General features: G+C 34.5%; 2 protein-coding genes across 10 annotated transcripts in view; one reads left to right on the top strand and one right to left on the bottom strand.

Annotated features, from left to right (window-relative positions):
• Positions 1 to 12926, top strand: part of PPFIA2 (PTPRF interacting protein alpha 2) — a 516520-nt gene extending 503594 nt beyond the window's left edge. For 6 of the 9 annotated variants that reach the window (XM_010383657.2, XM_010383658.2, XM_010383665.2 and 3 more), the window contains 5 exons: positions 2609 to 2784; positions 3464 to 3532; positions 7430 to 7589; positions 8779 to 8870; positions 11526 to 12926. In XM_010383657.2, the coding sequence (XP_010381959.1) occupies positions 2609 to 2784; positions 3464 to 3532; positions 7430 to 7589; positions 8779 to 8837 (464 nt within the window). In that variant the 3' untranslated portion in view covers positions 8838 to 8870; positions 11526 to 12926. The remainder of the gene's footprint in view (positions 1 to 2608; positions 2785 to 3463; positions 3533 to 7429; positions 7590 to 8778; positions 8871 to 11525) is intronic. The other 3 variants (XM_010383659.2, XM_010383660.2, XM_010383666.2) reach the window with 1 other exon arrangement.
• A 1449-nt stretch (positions 12927 to 14375) lies between these two features.
• Positions 14376 to 23139, bottom strand: part of ACSS3 (acyl-CoA synthetase short chain family member 3) — a 174444-nt gene continuing 165680 nt past the window's right edge. Inside the window, exons 14-16 of the mRNA XM_010383668.2 lie at positions 17747 to 17846; positions 17482 to 17657; positions 14376 to 16302 (exon numbers count right to left, since the gene is read on the bottom strand). Coding sequence (XP_010381970.1) covers positions 16237 to 16302; positions 17482 to 17657; positions 17747 to 17846 — 342 coding nt within the window. The 3' untranslated portion in view covers positions 14376 to 16236. The remainder of the gene's footprint in view (positions 16303 to 17481; positions 17658 to 17746; positions 17847 to 23139) is intronic.

The raw sequence follows: 23139 nt of genomic DNA, 5'->3' as shown, positions 1-23139 counted from the left end.
GCAGGAAACATACTAGAAATAAGTTGGCTATTTTCAAATAATAGAAGGGAAGATATAGCAAATTAGTATATATCTAATATGTAGATTTAAAATACAGGAAGTAAAAACTGATCAGACATTTTCAGTTCATAGTGGGTGTTACTGATTAAAACTACAATGAGACACCCCACATATTAGTTTGTCGGGGCTGCTGTATCAGAGTTCCACAGATTGTGTGTCTTAAACAACAGAAATTTGTTGTCTCACAGTTCTAGAGACTAGAAGTTCCAGACCAAGGTGTTAGCAGAGTCAGTTCCTACTGAGAAGAATCTGTTATTTGCTTCTCCCCTGGCTTCGGGTGATTTGCTGGCAATCTTTGATGTTCTTTGACGTGTAGGCACATCACCATGATCCTTGCCTTCATCATCATATAGTGCTCTCCATGTGTGCATGTCTATTTCCAAATTTTGCCATTTAAGAAAGATAACAGTCTTATTGAATTTGGGCCAACTCTATTGACTCATTTTAATTGATCATTTCTATAAAGACCTGATATCCAAGTAAAGTTACGTTCTTAGGTGCTGGAAGTTAGGGCTTCTACATGAATTTGGGGGAACACAATTCAGTGCATAATACCACACACCTACCATAATGGCTGAAAATTAAGCAAGACAAAAACAAAAATGGGAAACACAAAGCATTGGTAAAGATGAAGATGTTCAGACATTAATAATGTGAGTTTAAATTGTGAAAGTGGAATTTGCTTAGCAATATCTGCTAACAAGTAAACATATAACAATTCTATTCCTTGTTATTTATTCTACTGCAACATGTAAATATACAAAATACATGTATAACAACATTCAAAGCAGCACTATTTATTTTTTTTTATTTCAATAGTTTTTTGGGGAACAGGTGCTGTTTGGTTATATGGTGATTTGGTTATATGGTGATTTGGTTATATGGTGATTTGGTTATATGGTGATTTGGTTATATGGTGATTTGGTTATATGGTGATTTGGTTAGTGGTGATTTTTCTGACATTTTTGTCCACTCATCACCCAAGCAGTGTACCGTGTACCCAATGTGTTGTTTTTTATCCCTTGCCATTCCCCATCCTTTCCCCCTCAAACAACACTATTCTTAATAACCCAAAATGGAATCTACTCACATGTCCATCTACAGTAGAATGGATACATTGCGGCATAATCAAGCAATGGAATGCTAGATAGCAATGATCATGAACACACCACTGCTATTTGCTAAAGCATAGATAAATTCCATATTGAATGAAAGGCAGACAAAAAAGTACATATTGTATGATTTTATGTATGAAAAGCTAAAAAAAAGTTAAATCACGCAAGGCGATTTGGTAATGAAAGTAGTCAGAATATTGGTTACTGTTAAGTGAGAATGATGCCTGAGAAGGTGCATGAGGGAACTTCTGTGGGTCTGTGCTATCACTGTATTGCTTCAAAGTTATACACAAGAACACCTAAATTGGTTATAAATGAATAAAATAGGATAAATAAGGCTTTTCAAAGACTCATCAAAACATATTTAAAACGTGCTTTTCAAAGGTTTATTGAAACAGTTATTAAGACAGTTAAAAGTTGAAGAATATTTCCTGAAAGATTTTTATACTTTTTCTGAAAAAGTTATACACTTCATTAGAAAGAAAAAATCAGACAGGAACCTTACTTTTACTTAAATAGTAATTATAGTTTCCTTTCCCCTTCTATGGGTAGTAAAAATGATTTAATTTTTTTCTCATATCCCTTTAAGTTTCTTAAAATTCTTTCTTTTCTACGGATGATTTTAGTCCTATTTTACTGGTTTTTATGTAGCATTCTGCCAATTTTTAATGGGAAGATATTGAAGAAAATAAATGACAAAACATAATTTGATGTTTTTATCTAAAAAAAAGAAACATGACATTTTTCTCTAGAAGTTCTATTATTAGAAAATACAAATCAAAGGATTTTGTTCCTCAATAGAATATTACTTTCAATAGAGTGGAAGCAATTTTTGACATTTGACTGAATGCTTGAATTTTGCATTAGCATGTGATTGGGAAAAATGCATTGAAATATAATAGTAAAGTAAGTATCCATCTGTTGATGCCCTATATTATTTTACTGTTCTGTTCTTATATATTACTTCAGGTGAAAAAAAAAATTTCTATTCTATATGCCCATGTTTAGGTAGTGGTTAATAAACACTTCTGATGAAAGACAGTATTACAATCTCATCTGCTGTTTACTGAAGAGGCGTGTATCAAGACATAAATAAGAAATGTCTCCATCTGGTGGTAAAAATATTGAACTTCAGACAGACCCCTAGGGCTCTAGTATGAAAACAAGAAAAACACACACACCTTGTTCTATGCGACTGAAGTGCTGTCATTTTAGGTATAACAAACACTCTGAAAAAGAACAACTTTTTAAATAGAGACTCGAAAACGTTAATTATTAAAACAGTAATTACAAGCAAATGAAGGGAGCCAGATGCATTAGAGTGTGAATAAATCAGCATAAATGTGACCTGGCCAGATACCTATGGCTCATTTCAGCCAGTGGTTCTACTATGCAAAATACTGCATCCTAAAATGATGCATCTCTTTTCCTAGACGTGTTGGTGTGGAGCAATGACCGAGTTATTCGCTGGATACAAGCAATTGGACTTCGAGAATATGCAAATAATATACTTGAGAGCGGTGTGCATGGCTCACTTATAGCCCTGGATGAAAACTTTGACTACAGCAGCTTAGCTTTATTATTACAGATTCCAACACAGAACACCCAGGTAATTCGCTTTTTGCTGTAGTGTCGATGTGTTCTGGTTTATCTAATGATAATCTAAACTTTTAGAAAAAAAACTTAGCAGTCATTTCTATTTACATGTATGAATTATACAGACAGTTAGCATTGGATATGCCAGTGATTCCCAAAACTGGATAATAATTTAAATCAGTATAGTTCCTTATGAATAAAAAATAAAACCTGCAACCCATGTCATAGTCCTAAGACATCAGTTATCAAGAGATAGGGCATTGGAAACTTTATTATCAAAACTTTCCTCAAATGATAATCGTTGGCCAGGTTTGAGAACTACCTGCATAGGTTTGATAAAAATTTGGCAGTCCAATTTCACTTTTTATTTTGTTTTTACATATTTCAGAGATTAAACAAAATACTCAATTGAAATAAAGTAACGAAGTGAGACCAAAGCCTCTTGACCTCAGACATTTATGCAAAGCTGTCTCTCTACTGTTCACAGACAAAAAAAAAAAAAAAAAAAAAAAAGTATATATATTTTTTGTAGTTAAAATTTACAATGGCTAATAATAGACATGGAGGACTAAGAACTTTAAAACCCATAAATAAAGTATGTTTTATAATACATTCTCAGATAAATATGAGCTACATGATTTTTAAAATAAAATGCGATTTCAGTGATGGTAACTGTAATTTGACATCAACAGGCAAGGCAGATTCTTGAAAGGGAATACAATAACCTCTTGGCCCTGGGAACTGAAAGGCGACTGGATGAAGTAAGTCTACCTGTTATTCAAAAGAGACTGAGAGAGTAAAAGAAAAATGATAGACCATCTTTGTTTTTACTGAATAGTGGCTAGAAATTAATCAAATGACTGTTCTATGGTTAGAATCAAGAATTTTCTTCAGGTTTGTTGTTAAATATTCAATCTTATTACTTAATTTTGGAAAGAGCTATATTAATTCATAAATATTATCATTTCAGCAGTTAGAGATACTGAACAGTAATTTACAAAACATTTTTATGAGTTGTCACTGCAAAATGTTGGGCAACATTTTTTAAAACAATTAGAAAAAAATGAAAACACTAATGTTGATATATTCAGCTTTTTAATAAAGAGTGCATTTATTTCTCAAATATCAGTATATCTTGCCAGGAAATTTTAAAAAATTAAAACGAGGATAAAACTTGCTTCAATAAATGGGAAGCTTTATATTATTTTGTATATCAATGCTGAGTTTTCCTTCAAAACAGATAAATAACATTTTAGCAGTCATAGAATTTGAAAGCTCTATTGAGTATAAGAATCACTATATAATACATTCATATTAAATTATTTGGAAAATAATAAACATGTAAGGAGCCTCCCAAGATGAATGAATACAAGGGACATCAGCAAATGCTGTGGACTGTAGACATTTTAATAGTCTTTCTGAGTTTTTCTACAGGGTCTTTCTGGAAGAAGTGGGAAGGAAACCTGAGCATGAAATAGAAAATAAAGAGATGCATAATTCTGTGTTGCAAAGTACAAGTGTTTCTTGCCACAAAGACAAGCTGATTAAAATTATTTTGTGAAGAGCTCAGCAAATCCAAATACGGACCAGTCATTCTATATTCAAATAGGCAGGACAGATAATCTTGGTATTATAAAATCCACTCTATCCTTATGGTGGGGATTTATAAAGAGATAAGTTCTACAGTCTTATCTAACTCAGCTAACTTCTGCTAAATTCATGCTCTTATTCAATCAGAATAATGATTAATATTTTTAAAAGCCTGGTCTTTTAAGTTGCATGACAGTCTTTTTAATCCTTACTAGAAATTATTGATTCAAAAAGGTAGTCTTATAAACTTATATACCTTAAAATGCAATTACTCTTTCTTAAAAGTTGCAAAAATTTCTAATAAAAAATTATTGAAGACTTGTCATATTGCTACGTTCTCTTAGGAGCTGTCCAGGTGTGGGGTAGCTTCTTGATAGTAATGAACTAGAAGAAAAGTCTATGGAGCCAATTAAATGAGATGCGACTCTTTGTCTTTAAACTATGCTGCTGCTGCTTCTGATTTTTAAAAGCACAAAATATAATTTTGTCATTTAAACCCTCTAGTCTCTTTTGTTCAATTTTATTTATTTATTTATGTATGTATGTATGTATTTATTTATTTATTTTAGTGTGAGCAAAAATAATCAACTTTCTTAGAACAGTAATTGACTTATTTCTGAGGTTTTGCTGATCACATTCAGATTCCACTGAAATAATTTGAGAGGTGTCAACAAGCTTATACAGACTTTGACTCCAATTAAAATAATTAACCCTATCTCATGAAAACGTTTCCCCATGACATTGTTGTTTATAGTTCTATTAACTTTCTGCATGAACAATATGTTGAAAGAACAGAAGTCAGGAATCATAATTCAAGCCCTCAACTCTAAAAACTGGCTTTTTTTCTTTGGCCGGGCGCGGTGGCTCACACCTGTAATCCCAGCACTTTGGAAGGCCGAGGCAAGTGGATCACGAGGTCAGGAGATCGAGACCATCCTGGCTAACACGGTGAAACCCTGTCTCTACTAAAAATATAAAAAATTAGCCGGGCGTGGTGGCGGGCTCTTGTAGTCCCAGCTGCTCTGGAGGCTGAGGCAGGAGAATGGCGTGAACCTGGGAGGCGGAGCTTGCAGTGAGACGAGATCACGCCACTGCACTCCAGCCTGGGCAACTGAGCAAGACTCCGTCTAAATGAATAAATAGAATAAAATAAAAACTGTGTTTGTTTGTTTGTTTGTTTGTTTGACGGAGTTTCGCTCTTGTTGCCCAGGCTGGCATGTAGTGGTGTGATCTCGGCTCACCGCAACCTCTGTCTCCTGGGTTCCAGCGATTCTCCCACCTCAGCCTTACAAGTTGCTGGGATTACAGACACGCACCACCACGCCCATCTAATTTTGTATTTTCAGTGGAGACAGGGTTTCTCCATGTTGGTCAGGCTGGTCTCGAACTCCTGACCTCAGGTTATCTTCCCACCTTGGCCTCCCAAACTGCTAGGATTATAGGCATGAGTCACCACGCCTGGCCAAAACTGACTTATTTTTAAGCCCCTAGCTACAACACTGTAAGGAGTTGTGTAGCTCTACAGTGTAACATAGTGTTTTATAAAACTGAAGACTATTTATGCTTAATGTAAACCTTCTCCAAGAATCAAGAAGTCATAGAGGTTGCAACTGTGAAATTCTGTTTGTTTTCTACATTTACACACATTTGGAGGTCTAGGACTATGAAAAATACAGCAGTTGAGAAGAGTAGCAGACATCTCTTAATGTGCAAAATGGCTACCACACTGAAACAAAATGTAGGTTTTAATGATAAGGATTGAAACAGTGGATATGTTATTATATAAAAATGATTTTAGTTTTCCCTGATTGACTTTACATGTCCCTTAACTAATATAGCAGTCTACAAAGACTACCTTATAGAGTTATTCACTATAACATAGCACAAATTACTATGTTGAGTGACTATAGACCTATTATTCCAAATGCCAGAATGAAATCAAATGAGATATTAGGATACACAACATATACTTGGCTATAACTTCATGGAATAGATAGTCCTTCCCTAGGTAAGAAACAGTGAGATGAGAAGACAAGACCTATGTAGAATGATTCATATTTTCCTCAGAATTAGACACATAATATTCATTAACTGCTGAATTATATATTGCTACTTGCCAATTTGGAGGAAAATAATTGTGTCTGTAAAAGTACTTTGTGTATACACACAGGGAGAAGAGATTATTTCATTAAGGCCTAACACAATCAGCAACCAGAATTAAAATGTAATTGCTGTGCTACATTCTAAAATGTGGATTCACCCTAGGATCTGTCCAAGTAGAGACACTAGCCTATGTGGGGTATAATGTTGCTTCCTGATAGTAATGAACTAGGAAAAAAGTCTATTGGGTCAATTAAATGAGATGTGACTCTCTGCGTCTGTGTATATTAAAATACACATTATTAAAATGTAACCAGGGTAACATTATGCTTTCAGTGGCACCCAAGGACCACATGTACTTATTGAAAGGATGGTATCCAGGCTATACAGATTTTTCAACAAATTGCAAATTAATTCTGTGTCACCTAAAACTTCACAAATCACATATTTAGAGTTTCTTGTACAGTTATAATAGGCTACAGTATCTCCTATTAGCCATGTCATCTGAAATATAGATTTCCCTGAAATAAATACCTACATTGTATTTGTGTACATAAAAGTCATTTCATTCAAGTGTCTGAGTTAAATGTAGTCTACTCAACAACTGATTCAATTAAGTATATTGTCTCATTCCATAAAACCAGTAGGCATAAAGTAGAACAATGTATATCCAATATTTATTTTGGAAAACATTGGTGACTTATTTTAGGCTTTCAAAGATATTTACTGTATAGATGTCGACCTTAAATCTGAAATTGTATGAAAAGTTTTATTTAAAAATTTATATATCAAATCTCCTATAGTCTTGTTTTGGAATCATAGAACTGTCTTGATAAAGCATGATTCCATATGTATACTTGACAGACTAAATGTAAATAATCTATGTTACATGTTTCTAAGCACACTGCTTTAAGCACATGGACTAGTTTACTTGTTTTCATAACATCACATTATAACTGTACTGGCAGAGTGATGACAAGAACTTCAGACGTGGATCAACCTGGAGAAGGCAGTTTCCTCCTCGGGAAGTACATGGAATCAGCATGATGCCTGGGTCCTCAGAAACATTACCAGCGGGATTTAGGTTAACCACAACATCTGGGCAGTCAAGAAAAATGACAACAGATGGTACAGTAGTTTTGTGTTGCTGCTTATAAAGCAAAACGCTTGTTTAGCCAAAGCTTGTATAATTCTCTGACCTTGCTTTCTGGAACTATTTTCTTGAGTTGGTTTGCTCTGCTTGAAATTTACTTTGCTCTCATCACAAACCAGACTCCTTTTTACACTGCTATTGCATGAACTCATGGCACTTTGTTCACATTTTCAAAATAATTTATAACATTCTAAAAAGAATAATTTGGCTAATGTCCACCTCTAGGAGGAACAATAAACATCTGCATGATTTGTGTTTCTTTAGTCTATTCCCAAAATTAACAATTTGTTTAAGTTAGAGGTTGGACTTGGACTAAAGATTCATAGTAAATGGAAATTAACTCCACTGTCCCCCTACATGTTGAAATATTGCGAGTTTTATATGTCATCTTAGAAATTCAGACTCATCAGATATTTTTTCCCTCTGACCAAAGCAGAAGCCCTTAAATAAACAAGCACGAACATGAGAAGAGAATTAAAGAAACACAAAACACAGTAATTTCCCAATTACTATTTCCTTCTGTGGACATTAGACTTAACCTATCCAATTTACAAAAGAAAACAGTCATTCCAGAGGAGAGACAACTTTGAAATAGTAGTCACAAAATTATTTCTGTTTGGAAGGCATTAAAGAAAAATAGTCCCACTCTATTTGTTAAGATAATCACCTAGCATCACTATTTCTTTCCAAGGTCATAGTTATTATAACTCAAATTTATTCCAGCATAAACCGTGATCTTGATCTACATTTCTTACAACTTGTTAATATGGTGGAACCTGTCAGCGAAATTCATGAGGAATTTAACATCATTACAATTAGTGTAGAAGTTCTTCAATACTTGGAGCGGAAAAAAATCCACTATAATGAGTTCTCTAAGAGCAATCTCTATATCAAAAACAGAAGCAGCCTGGGGAGCTGCTCTTGTTACAGAGTTCATCTAAGGAGGAATACATAACAACTCGAAAGCTCAGGTCAATTACACTGGGATAAATTTTCATTAGGAACTTGATCTAGAGAAGAGGAATGTGAGTGGCTTATATCTGAGAGAAAGAAGGTCTACTAATATGTTCAGAATCCCCGTATGCAGGGAAAATAAATCTTTCTCATCTGAAATCTTGTACTCAATCATCCAAGTCCCTCTAAAGCCCTTTTCTCCATTTGCAGTTGCTTCATCAAGACTGCAGAGGTTAGACAACTCCACTGTTCGCACATACTCATGTTGACAAGCCACTCAAAGGAGGCAGCACTGACCTGCTGTGAGTAGTTTCCCTTTGGCTGACAAAAAAAAAAAAAAAAAAAAAAAAGACAAAAAAATGGAACCTACATAGACTAATAAATATACACTATATTCTTTGGTATGCCCTAGCAGTACAGAAGTGAGATAAGCCTTTTGAATTGCTTCAGGGAAAAAAGAAATCTTTGTACTGTAACACTTAGTCTAGTATTCCCTATCACCATCTGTCTGCTATGGTTTAAGATCTGCCTGTTGGAGGCCTATCACTCTATTATTACACATCGATGGGTTGCCACTACACTGTTTTCTACTTTTTAGTACCATTTCCTATTGATTCACTTAACATTTTATTGATAATAATTCAAAACTTTAAAAAATCCTATATTTGGCCAGGCGCGGTGGCTCAAGCCTGTAATCCCAGCACTTTGGGAGGCCGAGACGGGCGGATCACGAGGTCAGGAGATCGAGACCATCCTGGCTAACACAGTGAAACCCCGTCTCTACTAAGAAATACAAAAACTAGCCGGGTGAGGTGGCGGGCGCCTGTAGTCCCAGCTACTCGGGAGGCTGAGGCAGGAGAATCGCTGGAAACCCGGGAAGCGGAGCTTGCAGTGAGCTGAGATCCAGGCCACTGCACTCCAGCCTGGGCGACAGAGCGAGACTCCAGTCTCAAAAAAAAAAAAAAAAAAAAAAAAAAAAAAAAAAAAATCCTATATTTTTAAGTGTGTATTTTATATAAGGAAGCCAAGGTAAGCAGATAGGGATTTAAGCAAGTTCACAGAGTCAAATAGTAACAGACAGGAAAATGATTTAGAGATGGTTTCATATTAAAAAGTAGAAACTTGCCGAGGCAGGTGGATCACTTCAGGTCAGGAGTTAGAGACCAGCCTGGCCAATGTGGTGAAACTTCGTCTCTACTAAAAATACAAAAAGTAGCCAGGCATTGTGGTGCACTCCCATAATCCCAGATACTTGGGAGGCTGAGGCAAGAGAGTCACTTGAACCTGGGAGACAGAAGTTGCAGTGAGCGGAGATCATGCCACTGCACTCAAGCTTGGGTGACAGAGCGAGACTCCGTCTCTAAATAAATAAATAAATAAATAAATAAATAAATAAATAGTAGAAACTGCAAAAAAATTAAACCTTGATTACATTGTTTCTTATCAATCTGATTTACAGTTGCTAAAAACAAATATAAATTTTAAGTATTTGAGACTTACAGGAACAAAATAGTTACTTTATAAGAGTGGAGGACAGGACCAGCACAAAACCTTCCTATGTAAGCATAAATACCAGTTGTTTGATTTTAAGGAAATACTAATTAATGAAAGCTACTTTAAAATCCGTATAAAAATGAGGTTTTATTGAAAAACAGTCTTAATAGTAAAACCGTGGTTTCCTAGATTTATAAATGTCAAATGTTCATAAGCTTTTTCAACCTAAAACTATGCTTTACCAAAATATTTAACCACTTTTGATGAATTAATATTTTGGAAAAACACTTTTTAAGGCGATATTTAGAACAATAAGTGTGCACAGGGATAAGAGAAACCAGTTATAGACAGCGGAATAGCTTGCTTTGTGCTGTTTTCCATTGCCTTGAACTAAAAACGCCACACAATTTACTGTTGGTCTTTTGGGCTTAAGATGGGAGCAGATATGCTGCTTTATTTGGATCACTATTTGAAATGAGAAAACGAAAAGCATCCCGATAAGAGATTTGATTTCAGAATGTAGAACCCTTACATTAAAATTTTAATTATGGTATATAATTTGGCATCTAATTAGGCGTGATTTAAAATGTATAATAATTTGTCTGAATAAGAGGTCTCCTAAAAAACTGTTTATAATAGATTCTACACATAGCATTATAATTTCTTCAGGAAATGAACACTTCACTAATGTACAAATGACTATTTAATATGTTCAATAGTGCTTGCTTCTTAGCTCTTAACTGATGGGTAGAGTTCCTCTAACTATTTGCAATCTGTTTTTCGTGCATGGCATTCTAGTTCATATTTCCTAGTTTTTACCATTATTTGGGATAACAGTAGTCATTTATAATAATTCAATCTAGGATAACCATTTTTTGTTTTGATGAAACAATAATACTTTTGTTATTAAAATAATCCAGAGCATACTGCTTGCTGTTTCTTTCGTGTCAGTAATAGTAATTGTGAGCTTTTTCTAAGTACATTGTGGCTGAAAAGAATCAGCAATGCCATACTACTGACACAAACCGTTTAAAATAGGTGACGTATTATCATTATGTTTTTGTAACAAATAAAGGTATTTTTTAAGAACTCTAAAATATATGAACTAGAATATAAATCTATATTATGAAATAGGTCAATTCAACCCAATTTATTAATTAGCAAGTTGTAAATTTTTCAGAAGGCATGCTAACATCTTGCATAACTACCTTTGTTTACATTACTGCCATACTTTACACAAATCTAAGCAAATTCTATTATTTGTTAAGCTCCCCTGCACCAAATTGAAGAAGAGCAAATGTTAATTACATATGGCTGTTGGCTACATCCTAGATGATTTCCTTCCCATAATCTTTTAGGACAGGAGTAAGCAGGCTGCATGGAGGTACACCACAGAGAAGTAGAATGAAATTTCCCAGTCTGGGACTTTTCAGTGAACTAATGCTGTCCGTTGTATATTTTAGATGGCGTCTTTTCAGTCTACTCTACCTAAAGTGCACTACCATCTAAGAAGACAAGCAGTGAAAACCTTTGTGAAAACTGAATTCTAAGGAAATAATGACGTCATGACTTATTAAAGCTGAAAAATGTGATTTTTGGGGGGAGTCAGATATTACATTTGATTAGTTTACTACAATTGTAATAAAATGCTTAAGTCATTTGAATAATAAACATCATCTACATCATAAACTCTGTACAACAGATGCTTTTATGAAATGAAGCCAGTTGTTTTTCATGTTTTATTGTAATATACTAGGCATTTATGTATTACTGTGCATTTGTTTTTAAATGTGTAAGTCTTATGTAAATGGATATAAATATGATTTTTTAAAAAATAAAATATATGGTTCATGGAGTCTCGAGTGCAAACATTTGACAATTCCAAGTACTGTTTGTATTTTACCATTCCACCATTTTTACGGTTTTTGAATTGTTAATAGTCAAATCAATATGTTTCCTTGAAGCATGTTTCATGCTTCAACATGTTTCTCCTTCAAGTCTGTCAATACTTAAAGCTGAACAACCTGCCTCTGATCATGTGAAAAAGAATGATTTAACCTGGAACCGGAGCCAAAAATAGAGCTTTAAAGGCAATCAGGGATGTCCTATATCTTTAGAAATAGCACTGTGATGGCTTGATCTCCTTTTCAATACAATACAAAGCCAAGCTGTTTACAAGAGTCAAAAGCAATTATTTAAAAATTTATATTAAAAAACCATAATCTTCTCTTGTTACCTGTGGACCAAGAAAAAAAACAAAAAACAAAAAACAAAAAACTTCTTTACTAAGAACCACATGTTCATTCAAATATCTTGAACTGCCAGCCAGTACTGGACAGCAAATGTCAACCACTGCGGAGTCTGAGGCTCATTTCCACTAGAGAAAACAAAACCCAAGATACCTTTCCCTTTTGTCAATGTAACTGGGCATTAGCCAGACTCATGTCTAATGTTATAAGCTTTTAGCCGAGATGGCCTTGTTGTGACTTCCCTGAAGTCAGTTTTATCAGAGGAAATAATGAAAGACAGAATGATTAACATATATAGTGTATAAAAGTATAGAAGAGTAATCTCTTCCCTGTGGCTTTATTTGGTGGTGTTACTGTTGTTTATTCTTTGTTTATATGGGAGATTCAAAGTAAAGCCTATTTAATAATACCATTTATCTAACTGCTGATTTTCTGCTGCTTGATCTTATTAAGCGCAAGATCTGTCATTAGTAATTTCTTTTCTGTATTTTAATTTGCTATGTTTGCACGTACATTACATTTGTTTTGATGTCTATTTTTATTTAACAGATGCAGTCAAAAGGTAATGGTAACAGAAACCCTTTCCATTGTCAATAAAAAAACAAAATACTTCCAGTTCTCTGTTTAAGCTTTGTTTTCTAGTCACATAAGGCTCGACAATTTACTTAAGCTATCAGGAAATGTGTTCTTTGGGTGACTCAAATATTTAGCTTCAAAATTGAGTCTGCCCACAAGAGGGAGATCTAAACTTGCTTATGGGAGTGATCTTAAATTTTTCTAAAAAATGTGGCCTGAATAGGAACAATGAGAAAGAGCTTTCTAAGCTCATCTAAACATGGGCATCTTGATTCACAGAAATGAAATAGAATATAGGAACTACAACATTATAATGCCATAACTAGATTTGTATCTACTATTATATACCACTCAATCACTAAAAACATACAGTGATGCAAAAGATCCAGCTATTTCCCTCAAAAAAGCATAAAATATGATTTAATTTATAAGATAACTTCTACTACATTCTAAAATCAATTTAATGGATTAAGCTCAGAATCTCAACGTGTTATCTTTTGATCATCAACATTATAAATTTTCACATTTTTCATGTTCAAGACATTTCAAATACAATTTTATATAAACAAAACTGGTTTTTAAACGTAGGAGAGGTCTCATTTACATATGTTTAATATATTTTGACAAGCAAAGTAATTCAATGAATTGGAAAATACTTTACTATAACTTTTGAAAGTACTTTATATTTTCATTTTCCAATGACTTACAGTAAGAAATCCTATGAAAATACCAAACGAAGACCTCACAGAATTTATTCTAGCAAGTTTAAGTATGGCTGCATTTTTTAGTAACATTATATTGTTGTTTTTAAAGATACATTTAATTCAGAATATTTTAAGTACTATCTAGCAAAAGTGATTTATGGTTAGTAGTAAAATAGAATAATATTTTTCTCCCAAATTTTAAGCAGTCTGATGATTCAAGTGTATCTTTCTTGCCTCTGTTTTTTCATCACATAAAAGTAACAGCATTCTTTGACCTTGCAATTCACCAGTCAGACACAGGAAATAGCCACTTCCCCAGTCTCAAACACTGCTTTCCATTCCCATCCAACTGGAAAATAACCCAAGTCTGCTTGCTAAGGTGTCCCTTCAGATTTGATTGCCAGAAAAAAATGTGCAAGAGGACCAAAGATGCGCCATTTACATAATTCTTGGATCTGCCTGAGTTTAAACCTCGCAAATGAACAATGATACACATTCAGCTAAATAATTTGCCATTTCAAATTAACTGATTTTTATTTGAAAAAAATAAGGAAACACATTCTACTTCTAAGACATTAAAATGAGTTATTAATGAAGACCACAGTTATGACAATGGATAAAATGTACCAATGAAAGAGGTGATTGAAGGATCCCAACAGCTTCAAATTAGAGACTGTCTATGTAGCTGATTTAATTCAGGCTACTAACATAATTAAAAGGAAAAAGTAGATGAATATATTTTTCAGGTGTAACAATCAAGAAAGCAATTTCTAAGTAATAGGAATTTACTTTGAGAAGCCATTTATTTTGCAGCCTTCAGTCCAAAAAAAGTTAAGATTTTCAGAATTTTTTATATAAGTTGTAGGTCATTTTTATAACAATAAACGTTCTATTATCTATTTATCTCTCACATACATTTCATGTACCCAGAGTATTATGTTACAACAATCTGCTCTTGATAATGTTCCTGATAGATTAAAAGAGTGAGAAATACTTGAAGAACAATCAGAGATACAATGAGCATGGTATACTTTTGGGTTAAAATGTATTCTTTGATAACTGATGTTATATAGATCCCTAAATAAATGAAATATTTAATTTCTTACATCTGTCTACTCTAGTTAACTGGCCCATTCCTACAAGCTTAACAAAAACTCACTTTACAATTATTTTTTTAAAAATTAAGAGATTTTTAGAAGTTAAATGGAAAGATGCTTTTGGACATTACAATTTTTTAATGACGTACTATTTTAAAATTAGAGATATCACAGAAAAATCAGGATTCTTTGTTTTCTCTTTAAAAAACAGAGGCTCTTGCAGCAGGAGACCTGTCTCCTTTTTGGGCCGTGTTTTGCTGGGTTCACTGCTCCTTGAGGTGGAGCAGGTGATCTGCAGCCTTCACCATTTTCTACTGTCCTTTGTCCCTCAAACCTAGTGGCTTACATTCACTTCAAAATCATCTAGACATTACACTACCTGCCTAGAAACCTTCTTAGTCTTTAACCTAATGTAAAAACCTTGATGTTTCTTTCTTAAGAGTTTCCTTGCCATCCTACCCCATTTGTACATCGATTCCTTATTTCCACAGGAATCTGGAATCGTTTGGATGTACACAGTTAACTAAGAACCTGAGACATGAGGAGGGGCTCCCAGGAGCCCTCATTTCCATGAAGAGATTGAGAGACTGGACTAAATTATCTCTTGATTCTCTGCCAGGCATGTGGTTTTTTGTTGTTATTGTTGTTGTTGTTGTTGTTTTGAGATGGAGTTTCACTCTGTCACCCAGGCTGGAGTGCAGTGGTAGAACTTGGCTCACCGCAACCTCCGCCTCTTGAGTTCAGGTGATTCTCCTTGCCTCAGCCTCCTGCCACCATGCCTGGCTAATTTTTGTATTTTCAGTAGTTACAGGGTTTCACCATGTTGGCCAGGCTGGTCTCAAACTGCTGACCTCAAGTGATCTGCCTGCCTCAGCCTCCCAAAGTGCTGGGATTACAAGCTGAACCACCATGCCAGGTCAGACATGTGGTTTTCCTTGCCTAAGAAACAAAAGGCCTGAAGGTACAGCCATAACCCTGGTGTTCTGCTTTCCCTCAGAAAATGTATAGAAAGAAAAGTCCTCTTACCTAGATAATAATTTCATCTGTCTAGATGATTACCTAAACTTCCCATTTCATCGATTTTATTTAAAACAATGTGAGCATCTACAGAATACTAGAAAATTTCTAAAATTTCTACTAGAAAAATTTTAATTTTCTGACTTCAAATCAAGTTTTAGACTATGAATCAAAACTACAGATTCTTGGTTTGGGGAAGTGGCTCTATATTAGTGTTGCTTTCAATTAAAGTGTTTTTCTAGGGAGGTACAATTTTAAAAATAATACACTAGATACATTTTTCCTAAAGCAGTAGATGACATATAATGAGCCATGTTATAGATAACTAATAACAATGCTAACAGGGTCAAATCAAACAAAAGGCACAGGTCTTTCACAAGTTTTCATTAGATTTGTTTAGGCCAAGTTTTACAATTCGCATTTCAGTTTGCAGCAATTTCTACTGAAATATTTATTTCTGAGAAACAACTCAAATAATTTAATTTCAATTAAGAAATTAAATCAACTCAAAATAGGAATAAAACAAACTCATTATGCTTGTTTCAGCATTTCTTCTACATGTCCAAAAATGCTGGGGTCTTCGATTGTAGAAGTTATCTGGAAAAAAAAAATTAGGGTCAGGTGAATACTCTTCCTTGAATTTCTTCTACTCTTTCTATAATTAAACAATTATATGCAATGTGGTTTTCCCCATTGTCTTGTAATATTCATATGGAAGGTTTAAAAACAGGGAACTTTGAACCTAATATATTAATACTCATCTATAGCTTTCCAGAGTAAAAGAATAAACAGTTCAGTTAGCAAAACTATTGGACCTAGATGGTATTTTCTCTAGAGTTGGAGTCATCTTCTATATATTTCTATAGAAAGAATTTTTCTTTTTTGTCATGTGTTCACGTAACTACTCCTTACAGTTGCATTGCCTTTTATTATCTTAATGATAAAAATAGATATATCTTTTCACCCATAATGTACACATGAATTAAAAGAAAACATATGATTGAATCGACCTAAGATTTCCTAAAACAATTACAAAATTAGCATTTATCAATTAGAGCATTTTAAACATCTACTGCTGCCAGGCTCAATAATTTTGCTTTCTCATTCACTAATTGACATTAATTATTATAATAAGGAAAATGTACCTTTTAATTCAATAGGATTGAGTTTCCAAAACTCAATTTGAATTTAACTGACAATTACTAAGAGAAAAAATATTTTGGTGGGCAGTAGTGGCTCAGGTCTGTAATCCCAGCACTTTGGGAGGTTGAGACAATCAAATCACTTGAGCAGGAGTTCAAGACCACCCTGGGCAACAGAGTGAGAATACTACCTCTACAAATACAAAACAAAAAAAATTAGCCGGGCACAGTTTCATGCACCTGTAATCCCAACTACTCCCGAGGCTGACGTGAGAGGATCTCTTTAGACCAGAACTTTGAGGGTGTAGTGAGCTATGAGTGTGCCACTGCCCTACAGCCTGCGCAATAAAGCAAGACTCTATCTCTAAATGAAAATAAATAAAAAAAATTTTTTATACATTGGTTCTTATCATCAAAGCATGTGTTCTTAATGAATCAAGTTTCTTTCCAAAACCCTCATTCCTACAGAAGGAATGGCTATATAATCTCTCCCTTACCATTAAAAAATAGTACTCTTATGTGTTTTCTAGGGATGCAATTCATATTTGAGAACCATTTTTAAGAGCTTTGCTGATGCCAAATAAATGAAGAAAAATATTGTAGAACCCAGGATTAAATATCTTTGATAATTTACCTTGTATGGCTTGCCATTGACAATGGCAGATAAAGCTGATCGGGGGATCTTGCCAGATCTGGTTTTGGGTAGCTGTTTGACAAACACTGCATTTCGAAAAGCAGCCACAGGGCCAATGCTCTGTCTCACATGTTTCACAATTTCTTCTAAAACTTGTTCCTCTGTTGCATTTATACCTAGAGAGAAAGTTCAGATGGTAAGCACTGAATTAACCTTAGTTAATTATTCAGGTCCCAAGCAATCAGAGAGAACAAAGATCTCTCACCTTTTCTCAATACACAGAGTGCTAAGGGGACATGACCTTTTAAGGGATCTTCCTTGCCAACAACAGCACAGTCTGCCACGGTACCATGAGAAAGGATTGACTGTAATAAGGAAAGGCATTCATTTAGAATATACATATTTACCATATATATATATACACATTCAACATGTAGATATAGATACAGATATAAATATACAAACACATATAATTTCAGTTGGGGGAAAAAGTACATGGAAGAGAAGCCAAAAATCCATGACTGCCTATTGAAAATTCGTAAGTAATTTACATCATTACTACTGAAGTGAATGCTTAGAATCCCCATGGTAGTCACTAAAGGTTGACAGTAATTAAGATAAATTGCTCAGCTTACCCGGAAAGTAAGGAAATGGTTTCTTGGTCTCAATTGTTTATTAATGAAGTCAGAGAAAATGTGTAGTGGATACCACATGTAAACAAGCCTCTGCAAACAGGCAGACTCATGGCGATTGGGTCTTAATGCTGGCTGCCATAAGCATACCTTCCAGAGGAATCCAAGGCTGCCCTATGGCTAAATAATAACTTTATTTCTGAATCTGTTAGTGAACAATGAAATTCCTTTAGCGGCCACCCATCCAGAGATGATTTTCCAGGACTTGCAAGAGACTGGATATGGAGAGAGGCCCTGACATCAGATAATCCCCACTGTTGAAGAACTATATTCATATTGCTCGCCTTAAATTCACAAAGCTGGTACCTATCTGAAATCACAAAAACCCATAGAGTTGAGTAACAACATGAAATACAGATGCTCAGTTTTTTATATGTATATATGTGTGTGTGTGTGTATATATATATATATATATATATATATATATAGTGACAGGACTTTTTATAATGCATACTCAAATGTTCTTTTCTGAAAGATTAATAGTTATTTCAGTGACTCCAAAGCTCTAATAGCTAGAGAAAACATTGAGCAAACTTTTAACCAACAGCACATCTGGCAGTCCTTATTCTTTCTTCTATTCATTCATTCAATGAATATTTGCTAAATGCCTCCTGTGTTGCAACCATTCACTGGGTTCAGGGGTGATAAAAAATAGTCAGCATATTGCTTCAAGATGCTTACAGTCTAGTAGTGGAGACAGATATTAATAAATAATTATGAATATCTACTCTAAATAAATACAAAAGTGATAAGGACTCTGGGGAATATTTTTTTTTTATATATGAAAGATACAGCAAAAGCAACCAATTTGGCAGAAAGATCTGGACCTCAAAAACTTTTTCTTCAGGAAATAACAATGAGCAGATCTGAAGGATGAGTAGATATTTATTAGGCAAGGAGACGGGGATGGGGCAAAAACCCTGGGGAAGGACTTCACAGGTACCATTCATACCTCAAAGAGACCAGTGTGGCTAGAAAGCAGAGAACAAAGAGTGAGAATGGAGAAGATGGAGCTACACAGGTGGATAGGTATTGTGCTAGGAACCTCCAGCTCATTTTAGCAGCCCTGGGAAGGCTATAAAGCATTTTCAGTAGTTGAGAAGGAATGCAAAATCAGAATAGTTTTAATATTGAGGTTTTATGTTTGTTTGTATGTTTGCTTGTTTGAGACAAGATCTCACTCTGTCACCCAGGCTGGAGTGTGCCAGCATGATCATAGATCACTGCAGCCTCAACCTCCCAGGCTCAGGTGATCCTCCCACCTCAGACTCCTGAGTAGCTGGTTCTGCAGGTGCACACCACCATGTCTGGCTAATTCTTTGTACTATTTTTTTTATAGAGATGGGGTTTCGCCATGTTCCCTAGACTTGTCTCAAACTCCCAGGCGCAAGCAATCTACCTGTTTTGGCCTCCCAAAGTGCTAGGATTACAGGCATAAGCTACTTTATTTTTTTTAAAGTAGTTTTAGATTCATAGCAATATCAAGTAAGAAAGTAAGATTCTCATATACATCTTACCACTACATATACACAGCCTTCCCCATTATCAAAATTTGGTACCAGAATGATACATTTGTTGCAACTGATGAACCAAAACTGGCACACCGTTATCATCCTAGTTCATAGTTTGCATTACTACGTTATGGTCTACTCTTGTACATGTCTGAGTGTTGTCAAATGTGTAAGACAGGTATCCACCTTTATAGTATCATGCAGAATGGTTTTACTGACCTAAATACTCCCTGTGCTCTGCTCATTCATCCCCTCCCTTTCCCCTAACTGTTGGCAACAACTGAACTTTATATTGTCTTCAAGGTCCTTTTCCAGAATGTCATATAATTGGAATCATTCAGTATGTAGCCTTTTCAGATTAGCTTCTTTCACTTCAGAGTGGATTTTGAAAAGCACAAACTTATTTTAGTTTCATTATGGAAAATAAATAAAGAATTGTTGACAGTGGGTGTCACCATTTATACAGGAAAACCACCTGAAACGATACCGCAGTAGGCTAAGGTCATGATAGTAAGAATAAAGACTAGAATTTCTTTAGTGGTAAAATGGACAAAATCTTATGATACATTGAATACGGGGCATAAATAAGAGAGATGGATTAAGGATGATTCTATGGTTTTTGACTTGAGCATCTGATTGGATGGTGGCATCATTTTTAAGCCAGAAATTGATAATGAGGATAAGACTTAAGAGGAAATATCACATATTCAGTCTTGGAGTTGTTTCATTGAGGTGCCGTTGAGACATCTAAGTAGAGGCAGTTGTACACCAGAAGTCTGAGGAGAGGCTTAATCTGCAGATGCACATTGGGATGTCATTAATGTACAGATGCTAATGGAAGCTATAGACTTTGACGAGCCTATTTCAGGAGAAAGTAAGAAGAAGAAAAGAGTAAAGACCTTAAGGAACTCCAACATGTAATAAGCACCTGAAAAAGGAGAAGCTAGAAAACTAAACGAACAAACAAACAACAACAAAAAAAAAACCCAGCCAGAGGTAGAAAAATAACTCAGCACGATCTGGTATGTGTCATTTTCAAGTCCCAAACTTTCCATGATTTTTTTTTTTTTTCTAATCAGGCCAAATTGAAAGTAAGTTTTCTCTTCTCTGAACTCCTGGAAGACTTGATGACCTGCTAGGATGATTGGTACAAAGCCAGTGCAATATCTTACTTTGGACTCAACATTGCTTCTATACCATATTGTAATCATACCATTTGAAGAATTGGCTTGTAAGGATTTTCATCCACATACCTTCTGATTCATGCAGTGCTGAGGGTAGTACATGTTAAATAAATGATTTTTGTAGGATATGCTTTGTTAGCTTTGGCAGGATTTGCTTAGGCAAAAATATTCACACCCTTTCCATTAGTTGAACCTAACTAAAAAGCTTCTGCTAAATACATACTACACGACTACACAACACCATATTCTCCCACTGCTTCTATATGTACAAACTCTTAAAATGCTCCTAACAGCTCATTTATTAGTCTTTTTTACTTTTAAGACCCATGTGGTGTGATCAGAAAGACAACTTTTACTGCCAGATATATGTTTTAGTACTTACTATAGTCAGTCATTAGTCATGAAAAGTAACACTTTGCTGTACCAGATAGGATAAAGACTTGGAAGGTTAGATCCTATGAATTCTGACTGGGTGTTCCCTTAATGAGTAAAGAACATCTCTTTTTCCTGGCTAACCAGAGGTTTAATCATCAAAAATTATTAGTGTTTATTGGTGCCATGACTCTCTGTACTGGAGTTCCTAAAATGCCAAGGTATCTGTTCAAATCATTGTTAAAAAATAAATCACCCACATATTTTGTCACCTAACCAATATGACTAGAATTTTAACTAAATTTAATGTTAAAACATCTAGTTTGCCACTCTTTGACTTTGTTATTTTAAATTTTACTAAGATTTTGTCCTTAGTCTTCGTGCTTTTAGAAGTGGATGGGAAAATGTTGATTGCTTTTCTATAAAAGCAAGGAACATTTTAAAATCAGAAGAAATATACAACAAAATTTCTTGTAGTATAATGTTAGAGTTTCCCATTTTTGCCTGCTGCAGATAAATTCTTAAAAATTGTGAGAAGCAAAATCATTTTCAAGAATTATGTGTCATATCTAAGTGACATCAAATATTATTCATCTATCAGTTTTTAAAGTGCCATAAAGGAAGGGTGGCAGCTTTTTATGTTGGCCCCACAAATAACATTTGCATGCCAAGTGATGATTTCAACAACTGAAGCATTAAAAGCGAAAGCGTCGAAATATGTCTTGGCAACATTCAAGGGACAGAAGCCAACCAAATGTCCTATGGGGGTAAAAATATCAAAAGCCACATTAACGCATTCCTTCCAAATAAAATCTATGAAGCATCTGTGATTAACTGACATGTAAGTACCTAAAGATGTTATGGAACTTAATAGGCAATAGTCTCACCACAAGTGAGTATATAAATGTTATGGGATTAGCACTAGTAACTTCCTGTCATCTGTTGTTTCCTAGGTATTGCCAATTTTGAATAGATTTTAATGAATTTAAAATATTTTCAGGCTTCACTGGGCTGACCTACACAGGTTTCTCAATTATATTTTTAACAATCTTAATTTAAAAAATTAGTTCAAATCAAACACCCTCAGTAAGATGGGAGGAGGCAGTTTGCAGTGCAATATTGTCTATGCAATGGTTTGAAAAAGAGGGATTTTAAAAAATTTCCTCTGACATTGGAGCAATCTAGGAAACTTGTCAGAGAGATTCCAGATACTCATCAATATTCATAGGAGTACCCAGGAAATATTCAGCAATGTTGTAACTACTTAAATCCAATAGTCATTTAACGCTTAGTAGAATTGAAATGGCAAGCATCTTAGTTGGATATACTGTCACTTTATGGAAATATATTCAATGTTGAAGAATCATTCCTAAAATAGCAAACAAAATAGTTAACTTGGAAAACAAACAGTGACACTTTGGTTAGAACAACCTCAAAAAGGCCAATGGCATGTGAACAGTGTCCTGGGTAGGCTTTAAAGGCAGTATGTTAACACCAGATTTCCAAGTTCCCACAAATATTAGCGGGATTATTTAACAAACCTAAACTTAAGCTACAAGTGAAAGAGTGAAACTAGAGAGTCCAATTTATTTCCTGTACATTTCTTTGTATGAAAAAGCCTGTAGATTTCTTCACATGAAAAGCCACAGCAGTCAAAGAGAACTGAGCAAGAACAATCATATTAGCTCCTGAAAATTTTAGCTTACAAGTCCAGAACTAGCAGATTTTAGACATAATTATTCTATGAACTCTTTAACTTCCACCAAAGTTTCCTCAATATCTAGCTCGATGCTGGACTTTCAAAAATTTATCAACTCTTAAAATAGACTTGATTATTACTTAATAGTTAAAGAAGGTCCTCATTTTTACTTGGATCTGCAAGAATACTGTCCTCTTAAA

This window comes from Rhinopithecus roxellana, chromosome 10 (assembly GCF_007565055.1).
Source record: "Rhinopithecus roxellana isolate Shanxi Qingling chromosome 10, ASM756505v1, whole genome shotgun sequence".
Lineage (NCBI taxonomy): Eukaryota > Metazoa > Chordata > Mammalia > Primates > Cercopithecidae > Rhinopithecus > Rhinopithecus roxellana.
Note: the sequence above shows the minus strand (reverse complement) of the source record. Positions and strands in the feature narration are given on the sequence as shown.